Below are 26,767 nucleotides of genomic sequence, written 5' to 3'. Positions count from 1 at the left end.
AACAGTACTTACTGCTTACATTATGACCGACTTCCGGTCTGCTGCAAAAAAAAGGACAAAGAGCTGAATATCGATCAAGAGTCAACCTCAACCTACCCGGCAGTGAAAACACTTAAAAAAACGGTAAGTGTAGGTTTCTGGCAGGCCTGAATTTCGGCCCCTATTTGTGCAAAGGCTAACAAATATTTTGAAATTCATTTGGAGTCTTTATGAAAAGTGAAGCAATATTTTCTCCCATATGCAGCCACTTATCTTTGGGCTTCTCTCTAAGGGCTGCATGCTAGCCAAATTTTCCACACCTCCCATTAGGCTAGCTCCGAGCACAAGATCAAAGCTGCACAGAGAGCTCATGCTAATTATTCAAATCAGCTGACCGTAGTCGACACATTGGTCCTGGATTTGCGGTATCCTTGATGGCATACTCTCAGACTACGCCGACGTATCCATTTGGTAGGTCACGCAACTTCCAGGTTTCCGCATGCGCCAAATCTGGAACTTGCGATCAGTCAAGGTAGGCCTTGACAGATCATCCGAACCGCATGGAAACTCAGCTATTTGCCCAACAACTGCTCATAAAACTCTTATGGATGGTAAAAGCAGGCGTAGGGCCTTTCATCAGCATACAGGTATACATAAGCCTTCAATTAAACATTTAAAAATAAAAAATTATGCACACACACTTTAAATGAGTTGATGCAAATATTGGCCTGGATTAAGAGGTTTGAAATGATTTATCAAAAAATGTAACTTTTATTGAGGTTGATGCAATGAAGGGACTCATAAATAAAACTAATTCAGTACATTTATATTTATTATAATTATGTACATTGCATCATTATTTGGGGATTCCCTTAGTAAATGATTGCAATGGAATCCTCCTTTGTGATTGGAGGACCGACCCTACGTGATTCCAGGGACGTTTTCGAACTGCCTGCGTCCCCGAGATCCATGGGCCTTTACTCTGCCGTATGCCTGGAGTCCCAAGACCGCAACTCTTTGCAGCTTGGGCGCCAAGTGGTAGATTCGTAAAGGTTTCATGGGTTGGGGACGTACTCCGGAGGTACGCCTCCGACTGCAATTTCTAGCCCATTGTGCTTTGCATTGATGGTCCTTTAAAGAAAGTGTAAAAGGCATTAAGAGTGTAAGGGGCAGCAGATTGTAAGCAGTTACAACTTTTTCCAATGATACATGCAATAGAAATCTGAAATATTCCCTTCAACTGTTTTTATAGTGTTTACATATAACTGAGCAAGCAGGAAAGCTTTGGAACCAGTAAAAAAAGGATGTTTCAAAATGTTACAGAAATGCAGCAAGTTTATCGGATTGTCTCCAGCTGAATATGTATTCCAGTACTGTTTATTCACCTCTAATGATAGAGCCAGAGAATGTGTCACCTCTATTATAACACACAGTAACTGTTTCTACCAAAGATTTGGATTGCAGGCATCAGCCTGGAGGGTCAACTTTCTACAGTACAGTTGTTTTTTCTTCCATCTCCATGGCCGTTTTTGTTGAAATACGCATGTCAGGGCTGGGATTGTTGGGAGGCGGATCAGAGAATTTTGAATCTTACTGAGTCGTCCACCAAGATTTATTGCAGTTAGACATACATAATCCAGTCATCACTTTTCAGTATAAATTTGGATATTTATTTTACTTTAAATTGCTAACTATAGTTAATGGTAGCACTTACAACTAACAAACAGAAATATATTAATCCATTTGAAAATGCAATTCTCTACATCTATGGGAATCCTAATTATTCTAACTAGTCAGACACCTTATTTATTAGGTGACATTGTCTAGGACGCAGCTCCCATTATGAAACACAGAGGATACTAGGGGTGTCCCAGAATGATTACAAAGCAGTAGTTTCATGGAGCCCAAGTTTCCACACGATAGAAAACGGGCGCCCCTCTGAGCTCGGCGCCCGTTTTTCGCGCCTAAATCGGCAGCAGAAAAAAAACGCGCGATTCTGGAGCGCCCTGCAGCTCCTTGTCTGTTTGGCGCGGCGCCCAGGGGGACGGAGCCTACACTCGCGCCGATTTTGTAAGTGGGAGGGGGCGGGTACCATTTAAATTAGTTTTTTCCCTGCCGGCAACGCTGCGCGTGTGCGTTGGAGCATTCGCGCATGCTCAGTGTGAAGGAAACATTGACACTCGGCCATTTTTGTAGTTCTTTGTAGCTGTTAAATTTTTGAACATTTTTTAATAAAAGCACATTGCCATCAGCACTGAGAAAGCTGCAGGAAGCCTCAGAAAGTTGAGGCAGCCGTTTCCCTCCCCCTCCCCGCCCGCCGTCGGGAACAAACGGCTGCCTCCTCCTCCCCCCCCCCCCCCCCCCGCGGGAACGAACGGCTTTCTCCTCCCTCCCCCCGCGGGAACGAACGGCTTTCTCCTTCCCCCCGCGCGGGAACGAACGGCTTTCTCCTCCCTCCCCCCGCGGGAACGAACGGCTTTCTCCTTCCCCCCGCGCGGGAACGAACGGCTTTCTCCTCCCCCCCCCCGCGGGAACGAACGGCTTTCTCCTCCCCCCGCGCGGGAACGAACGGCTTTCTCCTCCCCCCCCCCTGCGGGAACGAACGGCTTTCTCCTCCCCCCCCCCTGCGGGAACGAACGGCTTTCTCCTCCCCCCCCCCTGCGGGAACGAACAGCTTTCTCCTCCCCCCCCCCGCAGGAACGAACAGCTTTCTCCTCCCCCCCCCCGCAGGAACGAACGGCTTTCTCCTCCCCCCCCCCGCAGGAACGAACGCCTGCAGCATTCTCCCTGGCTGAAGCACTTTCACACAGATAGGAAGATGGTTTATTTAATCTTTTCTTTGCTTATAAATGTTTGTTCAGGTTGGATTTATTTGTATAATATTTGTATAAGTATAAATAAGGATTTATTATAGAATTTAATGACTTCCCTCCCCCCCCCACCTCGCTTTGGACGCCTAATTTGTAACCTGCGCCTGATTTTTTAATGTGTAGACAAGGTTTTTTCAGTTCTACAAAAATCTTCACTTGCTCCATTCTAAGTTAGTTTGGAGTACGTTTTCACTGTGGAAACTTTGAAATCAGGCGTCAGTGGCCGGACATGCCCCCTTTTGAAGAAAAAATTCTGTTCCAAGGTGGAACTATTCTACCTGACTAGAACTGCAGAAAAAAAAATGTGGAGAATTGCAATTTCTAAGATAGTCCGTTCTCCACCAGTTGCTCCTAAAAATCAGGCGCAAATCATGTGGAACTTGGGCCCATGAAACTGCAAGAGCAAAGCTTGAGTGGTTTAGAACAGTTAACTGAAACCTAAAATAAGATTATAGCCTTGAAATTACTGCCAGGTATTTATTACTGTTATAGAATATATAGAGGTGGCATTGGGAGTATACAAGTTGATAATGAAATACTTCTAGGTTAAGTTTGTATAGCTGAATTATATCTTGAAATGATTGATGCAAATGAACAGTCAGATTACTTGAAGTAGTAGCTAAGTTTAAGATAATTAAGGTTGAATATAGCTCACCTAAATTTGAAAGTTCTGGACAAGGTTATTTGAAAGTTATGGAAGATTATTGGAATTGTTAAGTTAAAATAGATACTTAATATAACAGTATTAAATATGTACAAGGAGAAAGACAGGCTTTAGTGAAATGAATAGATTACCATTGAGCCTGGTGGAAGGGTTACTACAGATGACTTTCCAGGTGCAACGAAGATTCACTAGATTGATTCCTCGGATGAGAGGGTTATCCTATGAGAAGAGATTGACTAGATTGGGCCTATACGCTCTGGAATCTAGAAGCATGAGAGGTGATCTCATTGAAACATGCAAGATTCTAAGAGGGATTCACAGGGTAGATGCTGAGAGGTAAGAGAGAAAAATTTGCCCCTAAATGTTTTCCCACATATGCAAAATGAGGCAGAGATGATAACATAATTTAAAAGGGAATTTGATAAATAGTTAAAAGAATATAAAAGACAATGGGGAAAGGGCACAGAAATGGGATTAGGATTGGATAGCTCCAGTTTAAGAGCTAGCACTGGCACAATGGGCTGAATGGTCCCCTTTTCTGCTGTCACTTGCATGAACTTCAGAGAATCATAGAATGATACAGCACAGAAAGAGGCCATTCGGCCCATCGTGCCTGTGCCGGCTCTTTGGTAAAGCTATCCAACTAGTCCCACTCCCCTGCTCTTTCCCCATAGCCCTGCTAATTTTTTCTCCTTCAAGTATTTATCCAGTTCCCTTTTGAAAGTTACTATAGAATCTGCTTCCACCACCCTTTTAGGCGGTGCATTCCAGATCACTGTGTAAAAAAAATGTTCCTCATGTTGCCTCTGGTTCTTTTGCCAATCACCTTAAATCTGTGTCCTTTGGTTACTGTCCCTTCTGCCTCTGGAAACAGTTTCTCCTTATTTACTCTATCAAAATCGTTCATAATTTTGAACACCTCTATCAAATCTTCTCTTAACCTTCTCTGCTCTAAGGAGAACAACCCCAGCTTCTCTAGTCTCTCCACATAACTAAAGTCCCTCACGTCTAGTACCTTTCTAGTAAATCTCTTCTGCATACACTCTAAGGCCTTGACATGCTTCCTAAAGTGTGATGCCTTGTATTGAACACAATATTCCAGCTGAGACCTAGCCAGTATTTTATAAAGATTTAGTATAACTTCCTTGCTTTTGTATTCTATGCTTCTATTAATAAAGCCAAGGATCCCATATGCTTTTTTAACAGCCTCCTCAAGTTGACCTGCTACCTCCAAAGATTTGTGTACAAACTATCAACTGAATACTAATAAACTTAGAATCTCGTTGTTTGTGTTTTAACGTGCGGTAATATGGAGCTAGAGTTCATCACCTTTTCTGAGTTTCTTTCAGATTCGGTAGATAAGCTTCTCTGTTCCTTCAACCCCTTGAAAATTGTATAATTTAACTTATATTGCCTCGCCTCATTCTTCCCAGCAAAATGTATCACTTCACACTTTTCTACATTATATTTCATCTCCCATGTGTCTGCCCATTTCACCAGTCAATGTCCTCCTCATTGTTTACAACAGTTTTGTGCCATCTGCAAACTTTGAAATTATACCATGTATACCAGTCCAGGTCATTGATATATATATTAAAAAAATTCCTTAATAATCAACTGTTGATTACTGCATGTTAATCTTTCAATGTCAGTATCATCATGCGTCAACAAAATGTATTGACATTGCTTAAAGAAACCATTAACCACAGCTGACATTAACAAAACCTGACCAAAGACTGAATAAATCTACTTCCAGGAACTTCATAAAAATAATAACCAAGGATGAATTGGGTTTACAGTCCTCCATAATTCTCATAAATTAACACTAAAAATTCAATTCAATTAGCATTTTCAGTTATTAAATTATGCTTTCTGCCACCAAATGTAATAAAATGGTACCTGAGGTGCTGTGAGACATGCTCCAACACACTCAAAAATAAAGCTCAAACCACAATATGCTGACAGTCAGTGACCATACCCTAAAATCACTGTCAGCATTAAAAATTAATATATATTATTAAAAAATAATATCTACTTTCAAAGCAGTCATCTAATGTTGCTTTTCAGATCATGGTTATAAACCATTCATCTGCACTCTCATGGCTTGTAATATTGTCTAAAGCCCCCAATTAGATTACAACCTAGTAATCACTCTGAAGTATCCTTTCATTATCTTTTGACAATTGTACATGCCCATGCTCGGCAGATTAGAGTTTAATCAAACATGGGCCACAACACAATTACTATGATTAAATAACATCTGTCACAGGAGGAAGAAAACTGTTTGTAGATTGTTGATTTAGTTCCTAAAGAAACCAAAAGAAATCTTGTAGTTTGTTGACAGATTTTTTTCCCCCCAATTGTAACTATTGATCTAGTTCCTCCCTCCATCAGCAGGTCCCTCGTCTATCAACTTAGGACAGGCATAGAATTAGGAAAAGCAATGCTCCCCCCAATATTAAAATGATGGGTGGGGTGCAATGCAATGAACAGCTTTGTCTCACTCATGTGAGCTCTTTACGATCTGCCCATTTCCCCCATTGATTATCACAGACTCCCAGAGTGTGGGAAATTTGATTCCAGTGATTTTAATGTGCCCATATTGATGGTGATAACACCCTGATAAAAGTCCCAGGCCCAAAATTCCAAGTCCAGCAACACAAGTGCTGTGCCGTAGGAATTCAACCTGACCAATTGTCCTGATGCTAACTCTATCAGAAATCCTGAGACAGCTAATTTATATATTACAGGGCAGTAGAAAGACACATATCCTGAGAGGATATGAGGAGTGGGGGGGAGGAGGGGGGGGAGAGAAGGGAGGGCAATAGCACTTAAGGGCAATGCATGTTGCATTTAAAGAGATAGGATGCTCTTGAAGCAGAACCAGCATGCAGCAATTTGAAACCTCAAAATCTTCTATAAACATAAAGTAAAGGTATAGTTAAAGGAATGGTGGACAATGAGGTACTGAGATGCAGCATAATGTACCTAGTGGAGGCTTTAGGATATGTCAGACCCTGGCTGCTGAGCAGTCAGACAATGATGTTAAGTGGTCCTACCCTGAGAAAACACTTGCTTGCAGAGCATCAGAACTATAAAAATGTCCTGCAAAGACCCTCTGAAGATGTGATGCAGATGGCTCGGATGCTGACAAAGTCTAATGCCATCCTCTGTGGCAGTATCTGAAAGTGCTACTCCAATACATAGGTTTCAAAAGTGAGTGGCAGCTCCAGGGACTTCTGCACATGTTCCAGAGGCCTCCTGACACACAAATCCATTGATATATTAAGCATTGATCTTCTGAGGCTATACACCCTGGTGATTGAGGATCTGTAGGAGGGTCTACATCGTCCATGGTGTTTCCTTATGAGCCTCACTTCTTGGGTTTTCTGCTGATCTTCCTCCTTTTAAGAAATTGTCTCATGGAAAACTTCTAAATTAAATATAGGGGTCTCCAAAATAAAGAGCACAAAAAACAACAGGCCAATCCAAAGTAGTTACAAACCTCTAACAGCACAATAAAGCAAAGCAATTCACCTTTAAGATGTCAGCATCAGTCTTCCTCAGATGCTGTTCCAAGTTACCCCTAATTTATAGCAGCACAGCAAGATTGACATACAGCTTAAATGACAGAATTTAAGACATGTTGACATCCTGGCTTAAACCCATTATTTGTATTGCTGCACTTTAGTTAAGGCAAACATATACTCTCCCCCACTTCCAGCACAATTTAGATCAGAACTTAAGGGCAACGTAAAACCAGTGTGCCCTCTCTTAATCCCAGATTCTGACCTCCCTCCTTAGGGTAGATCCTGTAGCCAGCTAAGGTAATATGACCATATAATGGAGATATACATCATAAATGTTGTACTTTAAGATTACTGTGCTGATGATTATCTTTATGTAGACGTTCATGTGACCTTTCATGGTAGGCTGATGAGGTTCTGTTAAGCTGGCCAGTATTTTTCCGATAACTGGATAAAATTTCATAGAGTGTAGCAATAAATTTGATTTTCATTATCCAGGAAGTAAGCATTATGCCTTTTTGTACAGCATAATGGTGCCTCCATTATTTGAGGAAGAAACACTGAATGCATGGCTATTAGAACACGGCTATCGCCTGCATTCATGGCTGTTGATCTTACTAATTAATCCCCTAATGGTACAAGGAGCACCTCAGACTGGACACCAGCATCTGTTTGCAGTTCCTTGGTTGCCACCAGCATCTTCAAGAAAAACCTGTTGTGCAGTTAAAAGGCATATGCAATAGGGCAATGGTTGTGTACAATGATTCTACTGGTATCTCCCAGAGGATACAAGAGCTTGGGCCATTGTTAATGGGCCTTACTAGAAATGTGAGTAAAATGAACAAGTACTTACCTTCACCTTCCTCCTCATAACAGCAAATGTCTTCTCATTTGCACTCAGATGTGAGGGGCCTGGTGACCTCTCTCCATGTAGCTTGCATCTGTAATTTTACTGGCAAGAGGCCTTCACCCCCAAGTAGGCCAACTATCCTTCGGTGCATCTCATACCGCAACCCCACCCTTTCAGCATCAAAAGTAGCAGCACTGCTCACGATTCTCCTGTACCGTTGTGGACAACGTCAACCTTTCTGCCACCACCATGACTTGCCTTTAACAGTTCCTGCCTCATTCCTAGCTAGATGTGCTCCAGGCCAAGATCTCGGCAAGCTTTTCATACCATTCAAATTTGGGATGGACTCAGTGTGGTACACACGTTCACCTACCAGCGTCAACGAGCCGTCACCAAGGGCCAGCTCAAGTCTATTTTTGTCAAACCCATATATAAATAAATGACATCTGTGTTACACATTTTCAATTAAATGTTTATATATTTTGTGTATATATAAATAAAACATATCGGGCCATATTTTCTCTCGGGGGAGCAAACGACACCAGCCATTCATTACACTTACTCACAGACTTTCTATGGGATTTTGCACTGGAACTTAATGTAAGGGGTAAGGGATAAGGGGTAAGCCATTTAGGACCGAGATGAGGAGAAACTTCTTCACCCAGAGAGTGGTGAACCTGTGGAATTCTCTACCACAGAAAGTTGTTGAGGCCAATTCACTAAATATATTCAAAAAGGAGTTAGATGTAGTCCTTTCTACTAGGGGGATCAAGGGGTATGGCAAGAAAGCAGGAATGGGGTACTGAAGTTGCATGTTCAGCCATGAACTTATTGAATGACGGTGCAGGCTCGAAGGGCCGAATGGCCTACTCCTGCACCTATTTTCTATGTTTCTATGTAAATTAGAAAGCCTAAATAGCACAGTGCCCTCCATAGGGGATCTAGGACCTTGTGTGAACAGGACGAGCAACTGTGTATCTCTTTCACCAATCAGACTGATGAACTGTTAATGAGCAGCACAGAGTCTGAACCAGGAAGTGCCAGTTAGAATATTTAATTCAATATCAAATTAGATACAGAAAGCGAAAGAAAGATGGGATTAAGAGAGATAAGAGACAAAGGAAACATTTTTTTAAATTACATTTATTTGTTAAATCTCCAAAAATAATTACAATCTGAAGGAATGAGACTCCACACTTGTAAAAGTTAATTTTCAGTCTTGGCAGTAAGACCATTAAAAATGCACTTATACTGAATGGACAAGCCCTAACTTTTTCTGAGTTTAGTGGGTATCTATCACGCAAGTACAGCAACTTCAGGCCATTTCATGTATTTCAAAGCCAAGTCTTTCGGGGAGATACACAGCACAGCTTCTGGAGTAGCAGGGCATCTTGGACAGCAACATTCTGATTTCCGAGTTTAACTGCACACGTGCAGTCGCCAGAAGTTGCTGTCCAATTTACACTTTAATAACAGTGAGCACTGTTAGCTTCATCGTTATTTCTACAGCAAAATCCAGCCCATTGACAGTTCATTGAATCATAGAAGTTTATAGCATGGAAGGAGGCCATTTCGGCCTATCATGTCCATGCCGACCAACAAGAGGCTATCCAGCCTAATCCCACTTTCCAGCTCTAGGTCCGTAACCCTGCAGGTTACGGCACTTCAGGTGCACATCCAAGTACTTTTTAAATGTGGCGAGGGTTTCTGCCTCTATCACCCTTTCAGGCAGTGAGTTCCAGACCTCCACAACCCTCTGCGTGAAGAAATTTCCCTTCAAATCCCCTCTAAACCTTCTACCAATTACTTTAAATTTGTGCCCCCTGGTTGTTGACCCCTCTGCTAAGGGAAATAGGCCCTTCTTTTCCACTATATCTAGGCCCCTCATAATTTTATATATCTCAATGAGGTCTCCTCTCAGCCGCCTCTGTTCCAAGGAAAACAAATCCAGCCTATCTAATCTGTTCTCATAGCTTAGATTCTCCACTCCTGGCAACATCCTCATAAATCTCCTCTGTACCCTCTCCAGTGCAATCACGTCCTTCCTGTAATGTGGTGACCAGAACTGCACGCAGTACTCCAACTGTGGCCTAACCAGTGTTTTATACAGCTCAAGCATAAGCCCCCTACTCTTGTATTCTATGCCTCGGCTAATATAGGCAAGCATTCCATATGCCTTCTTAACCACCTTGTCTACCTGGCCTGCTACTTTCAGGTATCTGTGGACGTGCACTCCAAGATCCCTTTGTTCCTTTACACTTCTCAGTATCCTACCATTTAATGTGTATTCCCGTTCCTTGTTAGCCCTCCCAAAATGCATTACCTCACCCTTCTCTGGATTAAATTCCATTTGCCACAGTTCTGCCCACCTGACCAGTTGATTGATATCTTCCTGCAGTCCGCAGCTTTCTTCTTCATTATCAACCACACAGCCGATTTTAGTATCATTGCAAACTTCTTAATCATACCCCCTATATTCAAGTCTAGATCATTGATGTAAATCACAAAAAGCAAGGGACCTAGTACTGAGCCCTGTGGAACCCCAATGGGAAAATCCTTCCAGTCGCAAAACACCCATCAACCGTTACCCTTTGCTTCCTGCCTCTGAGCCAATTTTGGATCCAACTTGCCACTTTGCTCTGGATTCCATGGGCTTTTACTTTTGTGACCAGTCTGCCATGTGGAACCTTATCAAAAGCTTTGCTAAAATCCATATACACTACATCATATGCTTTGCCTTCATCGACCCTCCTGGTTACCTCCTCAAAAAATTCAATTAAGTTAGTCAGGCACAACCTTCCCTTAACAAATCCGTGCTGACTGTCCTTTTTAAGTGAAGATTTATCCTGTCCTTCAGGATTTTTTCAAATAATTTTCCCACCACTGAGGTTAGGCTGACTGGCCTGTAATTACTCGGTCTATCCCTTTCTCCCTTCTTAAACAATGGTACCACATTAGCAGTCCTCTGGCACCACACCTGAAGCCAGAGAGGATTGGAAAATGATCGTCAAAGCCTCTGCTATTTCCTCTTTTGCTTCACTTAGCAGTCTGGGATACATTTCATCTGGGCCTGGGGATTTATCCACTGTCAAAGCTGCAAACTCCTTAATACCTCCTCTCTCACTATGTTTATTTCATCTAATATTTCACACCTCCTCGATAGCAGTGTCTGCATCGCCCCTCCCTCTCTTTTGTGACATAAAGTATTCATTAAGAACCATACCCACATCTTCTGCCTCCATACATAGATTACCCTCATGGTTTCTAATAGTCCCTACCCTTTCTTTATTCTTACTCTTAATATATTTATAAAACATTATCGGGTTTTCCTTGATTTTACTTGCCAAGAATTTTTCATGCTCTCTCTTTGCTTTCTTAATCCTTTTTAATTTCACCCCTAGACTTTCTATACTCCTCTAGAGATTCTGATAGAGTTCAGCGGTGTGAATATGACTACATGCACAATCTGTGATAACATTAAAATGTAAAGCAAGCTATTTTGGCAATCTCATTCTGTCTAAAATTGAATATGTTTTATTAATACAGTAATAATAATCACATACTTTTAATTAAGTCAATAGTAAGCGTGGGAAGAGTGTTTTGGTTTATAAAAGATGGGATGGAAGGAAAGATGGAGAATAGAGACACAGAGGAGACACGACTGTCCAGACCAGTTAAGATGAGGTTGGCCCAAACCTTCAAGTAGAGCAAACCTTAAAATAATTGCTTCCCCTTTTTCTATGTCCAAAACAGCTCTGCAAGTACTAGTTATTCACAATTGACTGCACTCCTTGAATAGACGACGTACTTACTTTTATTTTGCTAGTGGGTTCACCAGTCCACAATTTTCCATCCATTTTGTGAATGGGTGAAAAATCATAGGCTGGCAAGCAAAAACACAGAAAACACAATCATAATCACAACCAGGTATCTATTACTCTCCAAATTAACAGAAACATTGCCAGGGGCTCCAGGTCAAGAAGTGTATACTTCACAATCAGAACAATGCAGACCCAGAGATGCCAAATTGTTCTATTTAATATAGATACTCCAAATTTTCATTTAAATTTGTCTGTCCTGGCTTTCTCAGTTCTTTTCAGTGGAAAGTACCTAACCACCCTGTCAAGGATCCACCGCTTTCCTGTTGTTAAATTAGTTTATGTTCAGGAGAAGATTTCACCTCCACTTTCTTTCCATTCCTCATTCAGATTTCCCCCTCTCCCACCACCTCAGTCTCAGCAAGGGAATAGTAGTTGAACAATATTATTAAATGGAACTTCTATCCTATGCTGAGTTTCTCTCCTATACAGTCCTGCCATTTCACCAAATCTGACTCGGATCTGTTTCTCTCTATTTGTTAGTCAGTGGTTGGTCTGAATTGGAGCTAGGAGATTAGAACTACAGAAGTGATGTCATTCAGAAGCCTGCATTTTCACTGCATTTGGAGTGTTTTTATTTAAAACTGCAGTAATTAGGCAGATCATTTTATGTGCTGGAAGTACAGAAATACACAGGATGTGTACATTTTGGTCTCCCTACCTAAGGAAGGATATACTTGCCATAGTGCAACGAAAGTTCACCAGATTGATTCCTGGGATGGGGGGATTGTCCTATGAGGAGAGATTGAGTAGAGCCTATATTCTTTATAGAGTTTAGAAGAATGAGAGGTGATCTCATTGAAACATACAAAATTCTTACAGGGCAAGAAGGGGTAGATGCAGGGAGGATGTTTCCTCTGGCTGGGCAGTCTAGAACCAGGGGCCACAGTCTCATAATAAGGGGTCGGCCATTTAGGACTCAGATTTGGAGAAACTTCTTCAGTGAGAGTGGTGAATCTTTGGAATTCTCTACCCCAGAGGGCTATAGAAGCTCAGTCTTTGGGTATATACAAGACAGAGATCGATAGATTTTTGAATATTAAGGGAATCAAGGGTTATAGGGACAGTGCAGGAAAGTGGAGTTGAGGTAGAAGATCAGCCATGATCTTATTGAATGGCGGAGCAGGCTCAAGGAGCCAAATGGCCTACTCCTGCTCATAATTCTTATGTCACGTGTGTTGCACTACATCAAATCACTTGCTGGAATCACAACTCTTTCTCTACACTTAGTGTAGGTTTCACCCCCCAAAAAACAGTTCTCAAAAAAATACTGCAAACATTAGCTAGAAACAAATTAAAAAATTGAGACTGGGGAATTTGTGGCAAAGATTGATGTTGTTCCCCTCTTCAGATTGGGAGAATAAATACATTGCCATTGTGGTACTGAGCCATAAAAAACAGCCAACTTTAATCCCTAGTTTGGTCCATTCCAAAATCACAGATCTCAGCTGGGTTGATGGTGGACACTACACACTTTCAACGTATCCTCTGGCAACAAAAATAAGAATCAGTTAGGATTTCTGCACCTGACTGCTTTCCTGTAACCCTGCTCAAAATGTGTATGTATGGATGTCAGATGAGGACAGAATAATCTCCCCACCCTCCTCTCCTCCCTCCAGCATTGGTCAGTCTATGATGTTCTAGATTCAACAAGTCAAATCGCTTGATTCAACAAGTCATAACAAGTCAAACCTCAAATCGCTGAAGAAATACCACCAACGATGTCTCCGCACGATCCTGCAAATCCCCTGGGAGGACAGACGCACCACATTAGTGTCCTCGATGAGGCCAGCATCGAATCACTGACCACACTCGACCAGTTCCGTTGGGTGGGTCACATTTGTGTCAGGCATGCGAACAGACTCCCAACGTAAGCGCTCTACTCGGAACTCCTACACAGCAAGCGAGCCCCAGGTGGGCAGAGGAAACGTTTCAAGGGCACCCCCAAAGCCTCCTTGATAAAATGCAACATCCCCACCGACACCTGGGAGTCCCTGGCCAAAGACTGCCCTAAGTGGAAGAAGAGCATCCAGGAGGGTGCTGAGCACCTCGAATCCCTTCGCCGAGAGCATCCAGAAAACAAGCGCAGGCAACAGAAGGAGCATGCGGCAAACCAGACTCCCCACCCACCCTTTCCTTCAACTGTCTGTCCCATCTGTGACAGAGACTGTAGTTCCCATATTGGACTGTTCACTTTGAGTGGAAGCAAGTCTTCCTCGATTTTGAGGGACTGCCGATGATGATGATGAGATTCAACAAGTGCAGAATGGCCACTGGAACAAGGTATCAGAGGGCTGTGGTGGGACCATTGGGATTGCTATCCTTTGACATATCCAGAGGACCTGATGGGAAGCAGGCTGGAATCATGTCCTGAATTCTGGTTATTCGCTGTGAACATTCATTTTAAAAAAAATCAACAGACAATTAAAGCCTAAATCTCAAGAGACAAAGGAGATGGAAAATGGGCGATTGTATTTAAATAAAATCAGACATACATTTCACAAAGTTCAGGAAAGCCTGGACGGTTTGACGCCAGGAATTGTACCCCAGCATAACTCACAGAAGGTGGTGAGATTTTGAGAGCAAACTTAAAGAAATTTAATCAAATGTTGGACAAGTACAAGAATGTTGTTCAGTCCGCCTCCTTCAACCAATATTATCACTCACCTGCGCCATTAGCGAGCTCGCCGTCCTGCGACGGCGGTTGGAAGTCACGTGCTGACCTCTCAGCGGCAGGAGGCGCTGCGTCAAGGAGTTTGCGCGCCCCCTGTCCGTTGTGCGTGACGCCGTGCGCATTTCCGTCAGCGTTGCCTTGCGCGCTACCGCTCCTTCTGTTGTATGTGTGGTTCCCCTCAATGTCCTTCCTCGTCTAGTGGCAAGGTGCACGGAAGGCAGGATGATCTGCGTGGCGTTGACCGTCTTTGCGTACATGTTCCAGATGGGTGAGAGAGGGAATGACCGGGGAAGTGTATTTTCCAGCGCGGGGTGGGTGGGAAAGTGAGAGATGCCCAGTGTCGGATGCCTGGGAGGAGCCGTTCCCTACTCAGTGGGGATTAGGCACAGCCACATCAGTGAGACACTTAATAATCGCAACTGAGTGAGTGGGACAGTTTATCTGTACTATGTGCAATACATGAACTATTCGGCACTGCATCGCAATGTAATGAATTCACATTAATTCATTAACAGAACAAGGAAGCGCAACCTTAAAATTAGAGCTCGTCCATTCAAGGGTAATCTGAGAAGGCACTTCACAAAGGGGAATGGAAATAATGGAATTCTTTCCTTCCACCCCCCAAAAAAGCTGTTGAGGCGAGGTTAATTGAAAAATTAAAAACTGAGATTGATAGGTTATTAGGCAAGGATATTATAGGTTATGGATCCAAATCAGATAAATGAAATTAAGATGCTCTTGGGCAGTCCCTCGGAGTCGAGGATGACTTGCTTCCACACTAAGATGAGTTCCCAGGCGACTGATGAGTCCAATGCGGATCATACAGTCTCTGTCTTAGTTGAAGGGACGGCTGTTTGGGTTGTCATACGCTCCTTCCGCTTGCTCCCAGAGAAGAGACTCAATGCGTTCGGCGCCTTCCCAGATGCTTCTCCTCCACTTTGAGCGGTCTTCGGCCAGGGATCCCTAGGTGTCGGTGGAAATTGTTAGTTTGTTTTGTCTATATAATTTATTGAAATCCTGTTGTTGAAGCTTCGTGCTGTCATTTGGCCAATTTTTTTTGTGTGGGGCTATCTGAATTCAACTGATATTAAATCCCAATTAAAGAACGAAATGTTAACTTCAATCTATATATAATATATATCTTATTTCCTGAAATTAAAGCTTTTAAAGTCGCCGTACAGTGCTGTTGTCATTGACCGTGCCGTTCTCAGAATGGATTCAGCGGGTCAGGTGCCAGTCTTTGCCCTCCTTTCCCCTCTGTTGCCTTATTCTTCCTTGTATTAGTTATGAAGTCCAACCTAACATTGTAACTTTATTCCTCTATGAACCAGTTATATCCCATTTTATACGATGTGGCCAAGACTAGTGGGAGGCCAGAGGATTGGGAAACTTTTAAAAGCCAACAAAGAACAACTAAAAAAATAATAGAGGGAAGATAGATTATGAAAGTAAACTAGCATGAAATGTAAAAACAGATAGTAAGAATTTCTACAGGTACATAAAAAGGAAAAGAGTGGCTAAAGTAAATGTTGGTTCCCTAGAAGATAAGACTGGGGAATTAATAATGAGGAACAGGGAAATGGCAGAGACTTTGAACAAATATTTTGTATCGGACTTCACAGTAGAATACACTAAAAACATCCCAATAGGGGACAATCAAGGGGCTATAGGGAGGGAGGAGCTTAATACAACCACTATCACTAAAGAATTAGTAATCGGTAAAATAATGGGACAAGTCCCCTGGACCTGATGGCTTGCATCTTGGGGTCCTTAAAGAAGTGGCTGCAGAGACAGTAGATGCATTGGTTGTAATCTACCAAAATTCTCTGGATTCTGGGGAGGTCCCAGCGGATTGGAAAACTGTAAATGTAACGCCCCTATTTAAAAAAGGAAACCGACAGAAAGCAGGAAACTATAGACCGGTTAGCCTAACATCTGTCATTGGGAAAATGCTGGAGTCTATTATTAAGGAAGCAGTAGCAGGACATTTGGAAAAGCATAATTCAATCAAGCATAGCCAACATGGTTTTATGAAAGGGAAATAATTAGCATGGATAGAGAATTGGCTGGCGAACAGAAAGCAGAGAGTCGGGATAAATGGGTCCTTTTCGGGTTGGAAATCGGTGGTTAGTGGTGTGCCACAGGGATTGGTGCTGGGACCACAACTGTTTACAATATATATAGATGACCTGGAAGAGGGGACAGAGTGTAGTGCAACAAAATTTGCAGATGACACAAAGATTAGTGGGAAAGCGGGTTGTGTAGAGGACACAGAGAGGCTGCAAAGAGATTTAGATAGGTTAAGCGAATGGACTAAGGTTTGGCAGATGGAATACAATGTCGGAAAGTGTGAGGTCATCCACCTTGGGAAAAAAAACAGTAAAAGGGAATATTATTTGAATGGGGAGAAATTACAACATGCTGAGGTGCAGAGGGACCTGGGGGTCCTTGTGCATGAAGTTTTTTTTTGGGCACTAAAATCATATTTTTTCTCCAAGTGCCCCCTATAAAAAGGGAGGGGGACACTAAAAGCACCGGCAATTAAAACAAATTAAACTTTAAAACGTAAAATCAAATTAAAATTTGGTTGCCGGGCGTGATGATGCACTCCAGTCCCTCCGGTGCCCACCTCTCGCGGAAGGCCGCGAGCGTACCGGTGGACACCGCGTGCTCCATCTCCAAGGACACCCTGGACCGGATGTAAGAGCGGAAGAGAGGCAGGCAGTCTGGCTGAACGACCCCCTCGATCGCCCGCTGCCTGGACCGGCTGATGGCACCCTTGGCCGTGCCCAGGAGCAGTCCCACGAGGAGGCCCTCGGACCTACCCGCTCCCCTCCGCACAGGGTGCCCAAAGATCAGGAGTGTGGGACTGAAGTGCAGCCAGAATTTCAGGAGCAGCCCATTTAAATAATAAAACAGGGGCTGCAACCTTCCTTGTGCATGAATCCCAAAAAGTTAGTTTGCAGATGCAACAGGTAATCAGGAAGGCGAATGGAATGTTGGCCTTCATTGCGAGAGGGATGGAGAACAAAAGCAAGGAGGTCGTGCTGCAACTGTATAAGGTATTGGTAAGGCTGCACCTGGAGTACTGCGTGCAGTTTTGGTCACCTTACTTAAGGAAGGATATACTGGCTTTGGAGGGGGTACAGAGACTATTCACTAGGCTGATTCCGGAGATGAGGGGGTTACCTTATGATGATAGATTGAGTAGACTGGGTCTTTACTCGTTGGAGTTCAGAAGGATGAGGGGTGATCTTATAGAAACATTTAAAATAATGAAAGGGATAGACAAGATAGAGGCGGAGAGGTTGTTTCCACTGGTCGGGGAGACTAGAATTAGGGGGCACAGCCTCAAAATACGGGGGAGCCAATTTAAAACCGAGTTGAGAAGGAATTTCTTCTCCCAGAGGGTTGTGAATCTGTGGAATTCTCTGCCCAAGGAAGCAGTTGAGGCTAGCTCAATGAATGTATTCAAGTCAAAGATAGATAGATTTTTAACCAATAAGGGAATTAAGGGTTACGGGGAGCGGGCGGGTAAGTGGAGCTGAGTCCACGGCCAGATCAGCTATGATCTTATTGAATGGCGGAGCAGGCTCGAGGGGCTAGATGGCCTACTCCTGTTCCTAATTCTTATGTTCTTATAAATAATGCTTGACAAATTTGCTGGAGTTCTTCGAGGATGTAACGAGCAGGGTTGATAAGGGGGAACCAGTGGATTTGTATTTGGATTTTCAGAAGGCATTCGATAAGGTGCCACATAAAAGGTTACTGCACAAGATAAAAGTTCACAGGGTTGGGGATAATCTATTAGCATGGATTGAAGATTGGCTAACTAACAGAAAACAGAGAGTTGGAATAAACGGGTCATATTTCGGTTGGCAAACAGTAACTAGTGGGGTGTCGCAGGGATTGGTGCTGGGGCCTCAACTATTTACAATCTATATTAATGACTTGGATGAAGGGACCGCAAATTGTGAGGAGGACATAAAAAATCTCCACAGTCTCTGTCACAGGTCGGACAGATAGTCGTTGAGGGAAGGGGTGAAGCGGTGGGCAGGGAGCCTGGTTTGCTGCACGCTCCTTCCACTGCCTGCGCTTGATTTCTGCATGTTCTCGGTGACGATACTCGAGCTCAGCGCCATCCCGAATGCACTTCCTCCACTTGGGGCGGTCTATGGCCAAGGACTCCCAGGTGTCAGTGGGGCTGTCGCACTTTATCAGGGAGGCTTTGAGGGTGTCCTTGTAACGTTTCCTCTGCCTGCCTTTGGCTCGTTTGCCGTGGACAAGTTCCGAGTAGAGCGCTTGCTTTGGGAGTCTCGTGTCTGGCATGCGAACTATGTGACCTGCCCAGCGGAGCTGATCAAGTGTGGTCAGTGCTTCAAAGCAAACCACAAACTTTGTCACAGCTCTATTCCATTGAGAAGTGAACAGAGTATGCTAGCCATGGGTCAATGGTAGCACTCTCACTCAAGTCAATAGGTTGTGGGTTCAAGCACCCCTCTAGAGACTTGAGCAAAAATTTAGGCTGACACTTTAGTGCCATACTGAAGGAGTGCTGCACTGGCAGGTGCCATCTTTCAGGTCCCCAGTCTGCCCACTTGGGTGGATGTAAAAAATACTATGGCATTATCTTGAAGAACAGGGACATTCTCCCTGGTATCTGGCCAATATTTATCCTCAACTAACATCACAAACAGATTATTTAGCCATTATCACATTGGTGTTCATGGGACCTTACTCTGTGCAAATTGGTTGTTATGTTTCCTACATTACATCGGTGACTGCATTTCATTGGCAGCTCTGGGACGTTCTGAGGTCGTGAAACACGCTATATAAATGCAAGTCTTTCTTTTCTAATCTCTGCATTTTCTGTTTACCTTTTAAGTAATTACTGGAATACATGAGCGTACCTTCATAGCTATCAAACCAGATGGTGTTCACCGTCGTCTGGTTGGAGAAATCATACGGAGGTTTGAGCAGAAGGGACTTAAACTGATTGGAATGAAAATAATGGAGGTATAGTACCTAGTGTGTGTTTCTAGATGATGTATAGGTACCTAGCATCGAATGTCTAGATGTAATTCAGTACAGGTAGGTACCTTTTGTGTATGGATATAGTAAGATACATGTACTTGGTGGGAATAAAGGGATCATTTAAAGTGGGCAAAATTTCTCTTCAAAATGTGTGGTATTTTTCTGATTCATTAAGTTGGGTGAAACATACGTAGTTGGTGACTGCACATACGATAATGTGGAACCTAAGGTTAAATAGAAATATAAGTTTGGCTGATTCTTTTTATTCGTTCATTGGATGTGGGTGTCGGTGAACCGCCGCCTTGAACCACTTCAGCCTGTGGTGAAGGTACTCCCACAGTACTGTTATAGAGGGAGTTCCAGGATTTTGACACAGCGACAATGAAGGAACGGTGATATACTGCCAAGTCTGGATGGTGTGTAACTTAGAGGGGAACTTGCAGGGAGAGGCTACCGAAGAAGCCTTGGCGAGTTGCCACAGTGCAACTTGTAGATGGTACACACTGCAGCCACGGTGCGCCGGTGGTGGAGGGAATGAATGTTTAAGATGGTGTATGGGGTGACAATCAAGCAAGCTGCTTTGTCCTGGATGGTCAAGCTTCTTGAGTGTTATTGGAGCTGCACTCATCCAGGCAAGTGGCGAGTATTCCATCAAACTCCTAACTTGTGCCTTACAGATGGTGGAAAAGCTTGGGGGAGTCGGGAGGTGTGACACTTGCTGCAGAATACCCAGCCTCTGACCTCTTATTGCTACACTACTGTATTTATGTGGCTGGTCCAGTTAAGTTTCTGGTCAATGGTGACCCCCCAGGATGTTGATGGTGGGGGATTCGGTGACGGTAATGCCGTTGAATGTCATGGGGCAGTGGTTAACGACTCTCGTTTTAGAGGCAGGAAAAACCTGAAGAATTTTGTCTAGGGATTTAATAGCTGGTTAGGGTCTATAATAGGATGGTTTGCACATGTTCTGTAGAAGGACAGGTGTGATGGGCCTAAAGGTTTTTATTTCATTATGTCCTATATAACTGACTGGAATGTTCTGATTTTCATAATGGCATTTCCCAGCTTTAAATGCTTCAGTGAATTAATTCCTGTAAGTTTTCTTCCAAACCAAAGTGTTTTCTTATTACATGTAGGGCATGTAATAATGAGTAGCATCTTTTGCTGAGACCTGGAGAGAAACTAGGTATATTGTGCATTAATAATATATAAATTTAAACATTGGTCTGTTTGATGTACTGTTAGTATCGCAATACAGTTGCTCACTTTGGCGCATCGTTCAAGAATATAACTCTTATGTATTTAACCCTTTGTAACCCGCATCACACCTGACCACCAGAGAGCCCACCTGTTGGAGTCCCAAGGGATCCCAGCATCCCTTGGGAGCATAGTATATAAGCAGGCCACCCACGAGGTACCTGCACTCTGGAATCTTAATAAAGGAGCTATGGTCACACTTGTTCATTATACATTCTTACCATTTATTATGAGTGTAACAATAACGTTCAAATATTTTGAGGTAAATTCCATATTATATTATCCAATGTTTGATAGGACGGAGTTTACTAAATTAACTAATGATATACTGTTTTTTTTTATCTAGGCTTCAGAAGACTTGCTAAAAGATCACTACATTGAACACAAGGACCAGCCTTTCTATAGTAGATTGGTGAAATATATGAGCTCTGGCCCTTTGGTCATTATGGTATGTTAGAGCAGCCAGAAATACAGTATGTTCCTTTAATCCAATGTTATAAGTTGTCTTTCTTTCACTTGTGTTAAGTCTGTGCAACATGGCAAGATAAAAAGAGCAGCTGGTGGACTTGTTCCCCATTGTTGGTATTATCACTCAGTTGTTAGTCAATTCTTGGGAGGTGCACAAGGTGATTTAAGTTGTCACCCCTGACTTAACTGTTATGAGGATGGGACAGAGGAGTCACGACTTCTTACTGCCTTTCATTGATAGTGTGGTTGGGATTGAGAAAAGGCTATTTAGCAAATTGTAGGAACCAAGTCATTTTACTAAAATGGCACAGCATCTTTGTGTGTATTAGGGTTGTACACTGTTGTGGAACAGGACGTAACTTTTTAATGGTGTTCAATGTAGGAACACTAGTATTGAACATTAAAAATTGATAAAGAATAAAGGGCTGGTCTGTTTTTGAGGAGCAGTTTTTTGGGAACAATGGTGAGCAAACTCTTCTGAAAGGGGACCTTCAATGTTAAAGATAAGTACAGAAAGTGATCCATTTTTACCTTTGCATCAATCCTCTACAATTAGTTTTTCCCTCTGTGTGTCTGTTTTTAAAGATTTTTAATAGGGCACATCTATTTTAAAGAAGCATTTACATTGAGTAAAATAAATACCTTGCAGAGCAACCATTCCACAGCATTGAGAACAGTGGTTAGAATATTTATGATTTGTTTAATGACTAATTATTGGAAGGATTAAAGAAGTAATTACAGACTATCGGAGGAAGAAACTATCATTCCTTGAACCTTCAGGTGGGTCTGTTCCATGCCTTTGCTATGAATAGCTCCTAACCAAGAATTTCATCACTCATACAAACCGGAAAGCCTCATTTCTGGTTTGTACTGAGTTACCTGATCAGCACATACAAGGAACGTGTGACCTTCTGGCCTTTACGAGGGATGAACTGCATGATTAGGAGCTGCAATTGGCTCAGCGCCCTTGAGCTGGGAAAAGGAAAATCAGTCAAGATTCTTGCTCCACATCATTATCCAGCGATCCATGATAGAAAGTACATTGTGGGACAGTGGGTGAAGACAAGATTAGCCCTGGTTGATGCCTTCCATGGTTTCACAACTTGCTGAAACACACTGTCTAATGAGGCTTTCCGGTTTGTATGAGTGATGAAATTCTTGGTTAGAAGCTATTCATAGCAAAGGCATGGAACAGACCCACCTGAAGGTTCAAGGAATGATAGTTTCTTCCTCCGATAGTCTGTAATTACTTCTTTAATCCTTCCAATAATTAGTCATTAAACAAATCATAAATATTCTAACCACTGTTCTCAATGCTGTGGAATGGTTGCTCTGCAAGGTATTTATTTTACTCGATGTAAATGCTTCTTTAAAATAGATGTGCCCTTTTAAAAATGGTTCACTTGGCCTGTAGCATACCCCAGCAAACAGTCAGCATCTTGAGAGGGAGAAAAAGTGGAAAATTGTAAGTTGGGAAAGAAACATTGTGGACTCGATAACTGTAATACAGCATGCTTTGACCTTGTTGTACAACTGCAGCTTAACACCGCCTGATCAGTGAAATAAGTCATTGAGTATTTCTTCTAATTCATTACAGATTGATTTATCTTTGCACTTAAATACACATTTTCAGAATATAATACTTTGTGTAACGTTTACAGTCAACTACAAAGCTGACATCTGTTGTCAGAATCCAATTTCAAAAATGTGTGTATGTATGCCATGAAGTTTAAATTAACAAAGTGGCACTCGCATCATAATCATCGTCATCATCTTTACGAACTACTCTGCTGAACACTGCTGTGAAGGAACACCTTGTAGTTGCAGCAACTTTAATTTGATAAGATGGCCCTCTTTTATTTTGCAAGATGATGCCACAAGGCTCTGTTACTAACTGTTACTTCCTCGATGTTTCAGGTATGGCAAGGATTGGATGTTGTTAAAACCACTCGGGCCATGCTGGGAGAGACCAATCCTGCAGATTCTGCACCTGGCACCATCAGAGGGGACTTCTGTGTTGAAGTGGGCAGGTGAGTATTTTCTTGGTTGGTTTTAAAAATAGATTTTAGCGGAAATTGAGATCATTGTTTGTTGAATAGAATTCTTATGGCAGACCTTAATGAGTCTGATTTAAAATCGTTTAAAACAAGCTATGTAATTCATTTATAAACTAAAACATTTTGTGTATGACGTTAGATAGGAGTGGTTTCTACAGAAAATCACTGCAGTTATTCCTGCTTTTCTGATCCCTGCAAGTACATTCTTGCCACTTGGCAGTTACTATGAAGTTATCCCATCATAGTTGGGTGCTTCATTGAATTACCCAAAAGATACCCTGTTAGAGCGAGATCAGTTATAAAGTGATCTGGTCGATATTGCATCATAATGAAGCTCTCCTTTGAGCCCCACACAGAGTATTCCACCATAGGGAGATGTTCCTATGAAACAATCTGCAAGACAACATCTCTGGTCCTGAGAAAAGTGGCTAATATTGTTCCCGAGTAGTGTCAGGCTGCTTTGAATTATGAGCAACCCTCAGATAGGAACCCGTTTCTGCAATATCAAGAGGAAAGTACACAGCTATCGGTGCTACTAGCATAAACCAGTGTCCATCTTACCAGCACAATACCTGTAGCACCGGCCCAAACTTGCAAACAAGTGTGGGGTCGAACTATTCATTAATTTTAATTAGAAATGGAAGTTTGAAATGATGGGTGATCTGGAAATAGAGGGAATATAATTTTCTTCTGCTCTTACTTTTGACACAGAATACTTCTGTAATCCTTGAAATTGAATACAGTGATGCAGCTTGAATCTCTGGAGCATTTAACCCATTTTTTTTTTTGTTTTGGTGTGTGATGCAGGAATGTAATCCATGGCAGTGATTCGGTGGAGAGTGCCATACGTGAAATCTCCCTCTGGTTCCGCCCGGAGGAGCTGGTCTGTTGGAATGACTGTGCTGATGACTGGATTTATGAGTAAACCAATCTTTTTTTCACTCCTGACTTCACTCAGGAACAAGCCCATCAATACTGAAGTGCCGTCGTTATAATGTCCATGCTGTGACTGCAACGGACCTCTGGACCACTGAATTAAAAAAAATACAATCTCATAAAAACTATGTTGCCTCCATACTGGAGCTCAACTGTATCAAGCGCAATAATCCAATTGAAATTTATCAAGAAAAAAGTTTGTGTTTTCGTTAATTCTAGATCCGAAACATCAACCTGTCTTTCCTCTTCACATATGCTGATAGTCCTGCTTCCACCATTTTCTGTTTTTATTTGGTTTTCAGCATCTCCAAGTTTTCTTTTCTTTACCTGAAATCTACTTTAACCTGTTGCAGGTGTGACATGGACACACAGTAATACTGGGGTGGTACTTTTTTGCGAGAACCACCCAACTTAACTTGACACAAATGGAAATTTTAAAACTCTTCAATCCTTGGTTGTGTGAGATGGGGTTGTAACTGACCATACCGACCGGCAACTATTTCATAGTGTAGGGTGGGGAAAAAACCTACATTTCGACCTACGTCTGACCTATTCTAATTTTTAGTCTGGTTATCAGACTGTAAAGTACTATTAAATCACTGTGTGTCCCCATATGCCCATGGAGTCCCCGCAAGTTCCAAGCTTAGGTATACGAAGCGCATGCGCCTAAACTCAGAACTTGCAATCTGTTAAGAATTCTCTTGACAGATCGCATGCCTCCAAAACTAAAGCGCCTCTGTGGGCGGAGAGTTGGGCTATTTGCCCAGCGAATGTCCTTCGAATTCTTACGACTAGTAAAAGCAGGCCTTTTATTAGTGTAAGACTTTTAAAGCACAGAATAATACATTTTTTTCAATGGTTTAAACATTTAGGGGCCGAAATTGCCCCTTTCCTTAAGGCCTGTTACCACCGGAAATCGGCGGCCATGCTGTGGAGTGGAGTACCCGCTGACTTTCCGTCCAGTGGCCGCCCAGGGCGGAATTGCCCTCCTGAGTTTTCCCGGCGCTGACCCCTTATCGCTCCGCTGGCCTGGCCGAAACTCTCCCTTGTAGCCCAGTGGGCCGAAGTTTTAAAATCGCGAAGGCTCTCCCCTTTAAGTGAAGAGGAGAGCCGTGATGACGTCATCACGGTGGTCACTCCGCTCCGCACCCAACCTCTGCCCCTCAGTTGCTGCCACCGCTGCATTGCATCCCTCAAGTGTTGTCACCGCCCCCATTAAAACTGACTTCCGGATCCAAACAAAAAATAACAATTAGCCGAATGTCGCTCAAGAAGCGACCTGAACCACAGCTGCGGTGAAAACCATCGAAACGGGGTGGGAGCTCCCTGTTTTGGGCGGGGGGCAATTTCTAACCTTTAAAGTCTTATTAAATAAGTTTATTTTTAAATCCTTTAAAATATGTAAATTTATTTTTCAAAAAATTACATTCCATTTTGATTAATTTTAAATGTGATTTTTTTTTTAATTTATCTTAAGTGCTTGTGTGTTTTTGGGGATATTACCATTCATACTTGTGATTGGAATCACCATAGCTATGAATGGGAATACCCCATCTGATAGGTTGGGCCGGCTCACGGAATCCCAGTGTTGTGTACGAAGCACATACGTTGCTGGGAAACATGATCCTCTATGCAGGCCTTCGCATAGAGGCCCAGGACCAGAAGTCTCCCAGGACCAGAAGTCTCCACAACTCCGGGAACAACAGGTTTTTGCGGTCGGAGGTATCCATCCTCGAGAAGTCTCCGACAGCAAATTCTAGCCCTTTATCAATGTCTAAATGTCTTGGGTTCTGCACAGAGCAGGCTGTGTGCAGGAAGATCTGGAGAAGAAGTTGGTAGTTTCTCATAGATAAGCCCCTTAATTTAGAGTCAATAATGAGAGTGACTGTAGGAGTGAACATTGGTGATGGTCAAGGTGCTTGAAATTGATGGTGCTTTAGAATTTTTTTTAATGCTGTCCACCTCCAACAGTGCAGCTGAAACACACTTGGATTTGGTGTGATGAATGATCATTCAGATTGGGTAGAATGTTCAGTGTCAGGTGAAATTCAGTAAACAGGACTGTGGAGTAATACTAATTTTTACCTCCATCTGGTCACGACTGCAATATTAACATTAAACGTGTGGTTGCAAATAGCGAGATTGTTTATGAAACAATTAGCACAACAGTATCTCTGGTCCTGAGAGAGGGCAGGTTAAACAATGAATTAGAGCAACTTTCTAAATGTATGAATGTGATGCAAGAGATTCTCTCAACTCTTAACTAACCAGGTTTTATGTTGTTGGGTTTGTATTGTATTGTAGACTGATTGTTAGAATTTGAAGCTAAAATGTTATAGTGAAATGGGAAAAACTGTTAAATGAAGATAAAGTTTTAGAATGAAATGGGGGGAAAAAAATGTATCATTCCATTCCTAGCATCACTTGTATTTTTCATTGGTGGAACTTTTGGACAGTTGTCTTGTCAGTGTGTCCAAGATTAGTCCAAGTAGATTTATTTCTGTGACACCTCAGTGTTACAAGAAGTTCAAAGCTCTTTATTCATTATGATGATTGTACCAGGGAATTCAAAG

General features: G+C 42.5%; 2 protein-coding genes across 5 annotated transcripts in view; one reads left to right on the top strand and one right to left on the bottom strand.

Annotated features, from left to right (window-relative positions):
* rhbdl1 (rhomboid, veinlet-like 1 (Drosophila)) overlaps positions 1–14,484 on the bottom strand; it is a 452,859-nt gene extending 438,375 nt beyond the window's left edge. The window contains exon 1 of one of the 2 annotated variants that reach the window (XM_070900991.1): positions 14,436–14,484. The gene's annotated coding sequence lies outside the window, so the exon portion shown is untranslated. The remainder of the gene's footprint in view (positions 1–14,435) is intronic. The other variant, XM_070900997.1, reaches the window with a different exon arrangement.
* nme3 (NME/NM23 nucleoside diphosphate kinase 3) lies at positions 44–25,556 on the top strand. 3 transcript variants are annotated; one of them, XM_070901004.1, is made up of 5 exons: positions 44–123; positions 19,328–19,458; positions 21,080–21,181; positions 23,119–23,231; positions 24,066–25,556. In XM_070901004.1, the coding sequence occupies exons 2-5, from the start codon at positions 19,444–19,446 to the stop codon at positions 24,181–24,183; spliced, it is 348 nt and encodes a 115-aa protein (XP_070757105.1). In that variant the 5' UTR covers positions 44–123; positions 19,328–19,443; the 3' UTR covers positions 24,184–25,556. The 3 variants fall into 3 exon arrangements, with proteins under 3 accessions (XP_070757105.1, XP_070757107.1, XP_070757106.1); XM_070901006.1 differs by lacking the exon at positions 44–123 and adding an exon at positions 14,564–14,710 and having other exon boundaries at positions 24,066–25,549; XM_070901005.1 differs by lacking the exon at positions 44–123 and adding an exon at positions 14,789–14,865.
* The last annotated feature ends 1,211 nt before the right edge of the window (positions 25,557–26,767 follow it).

The sequence above is a fragment of the Pristiophorus japonicus genome, chromosome 15 (genome assembly GCF_044704955.1).
Source record: "Pristiophorus japonicus isolate sPriJap1 chromosome 15, sPriJap1.hap1, whole genome shotgun sequence".
NCBI lineage: Eukaryota > Metazoa > Chordata > Chondrichthyes > Pristiophoridae > Pristiophorus > Pristiophorus japonicus.
The sequence above is the reverse complement of the archived record's forward strand: the minus strand, read 5'-3'. Positions and strand labels throughout refer to the sequence as shown.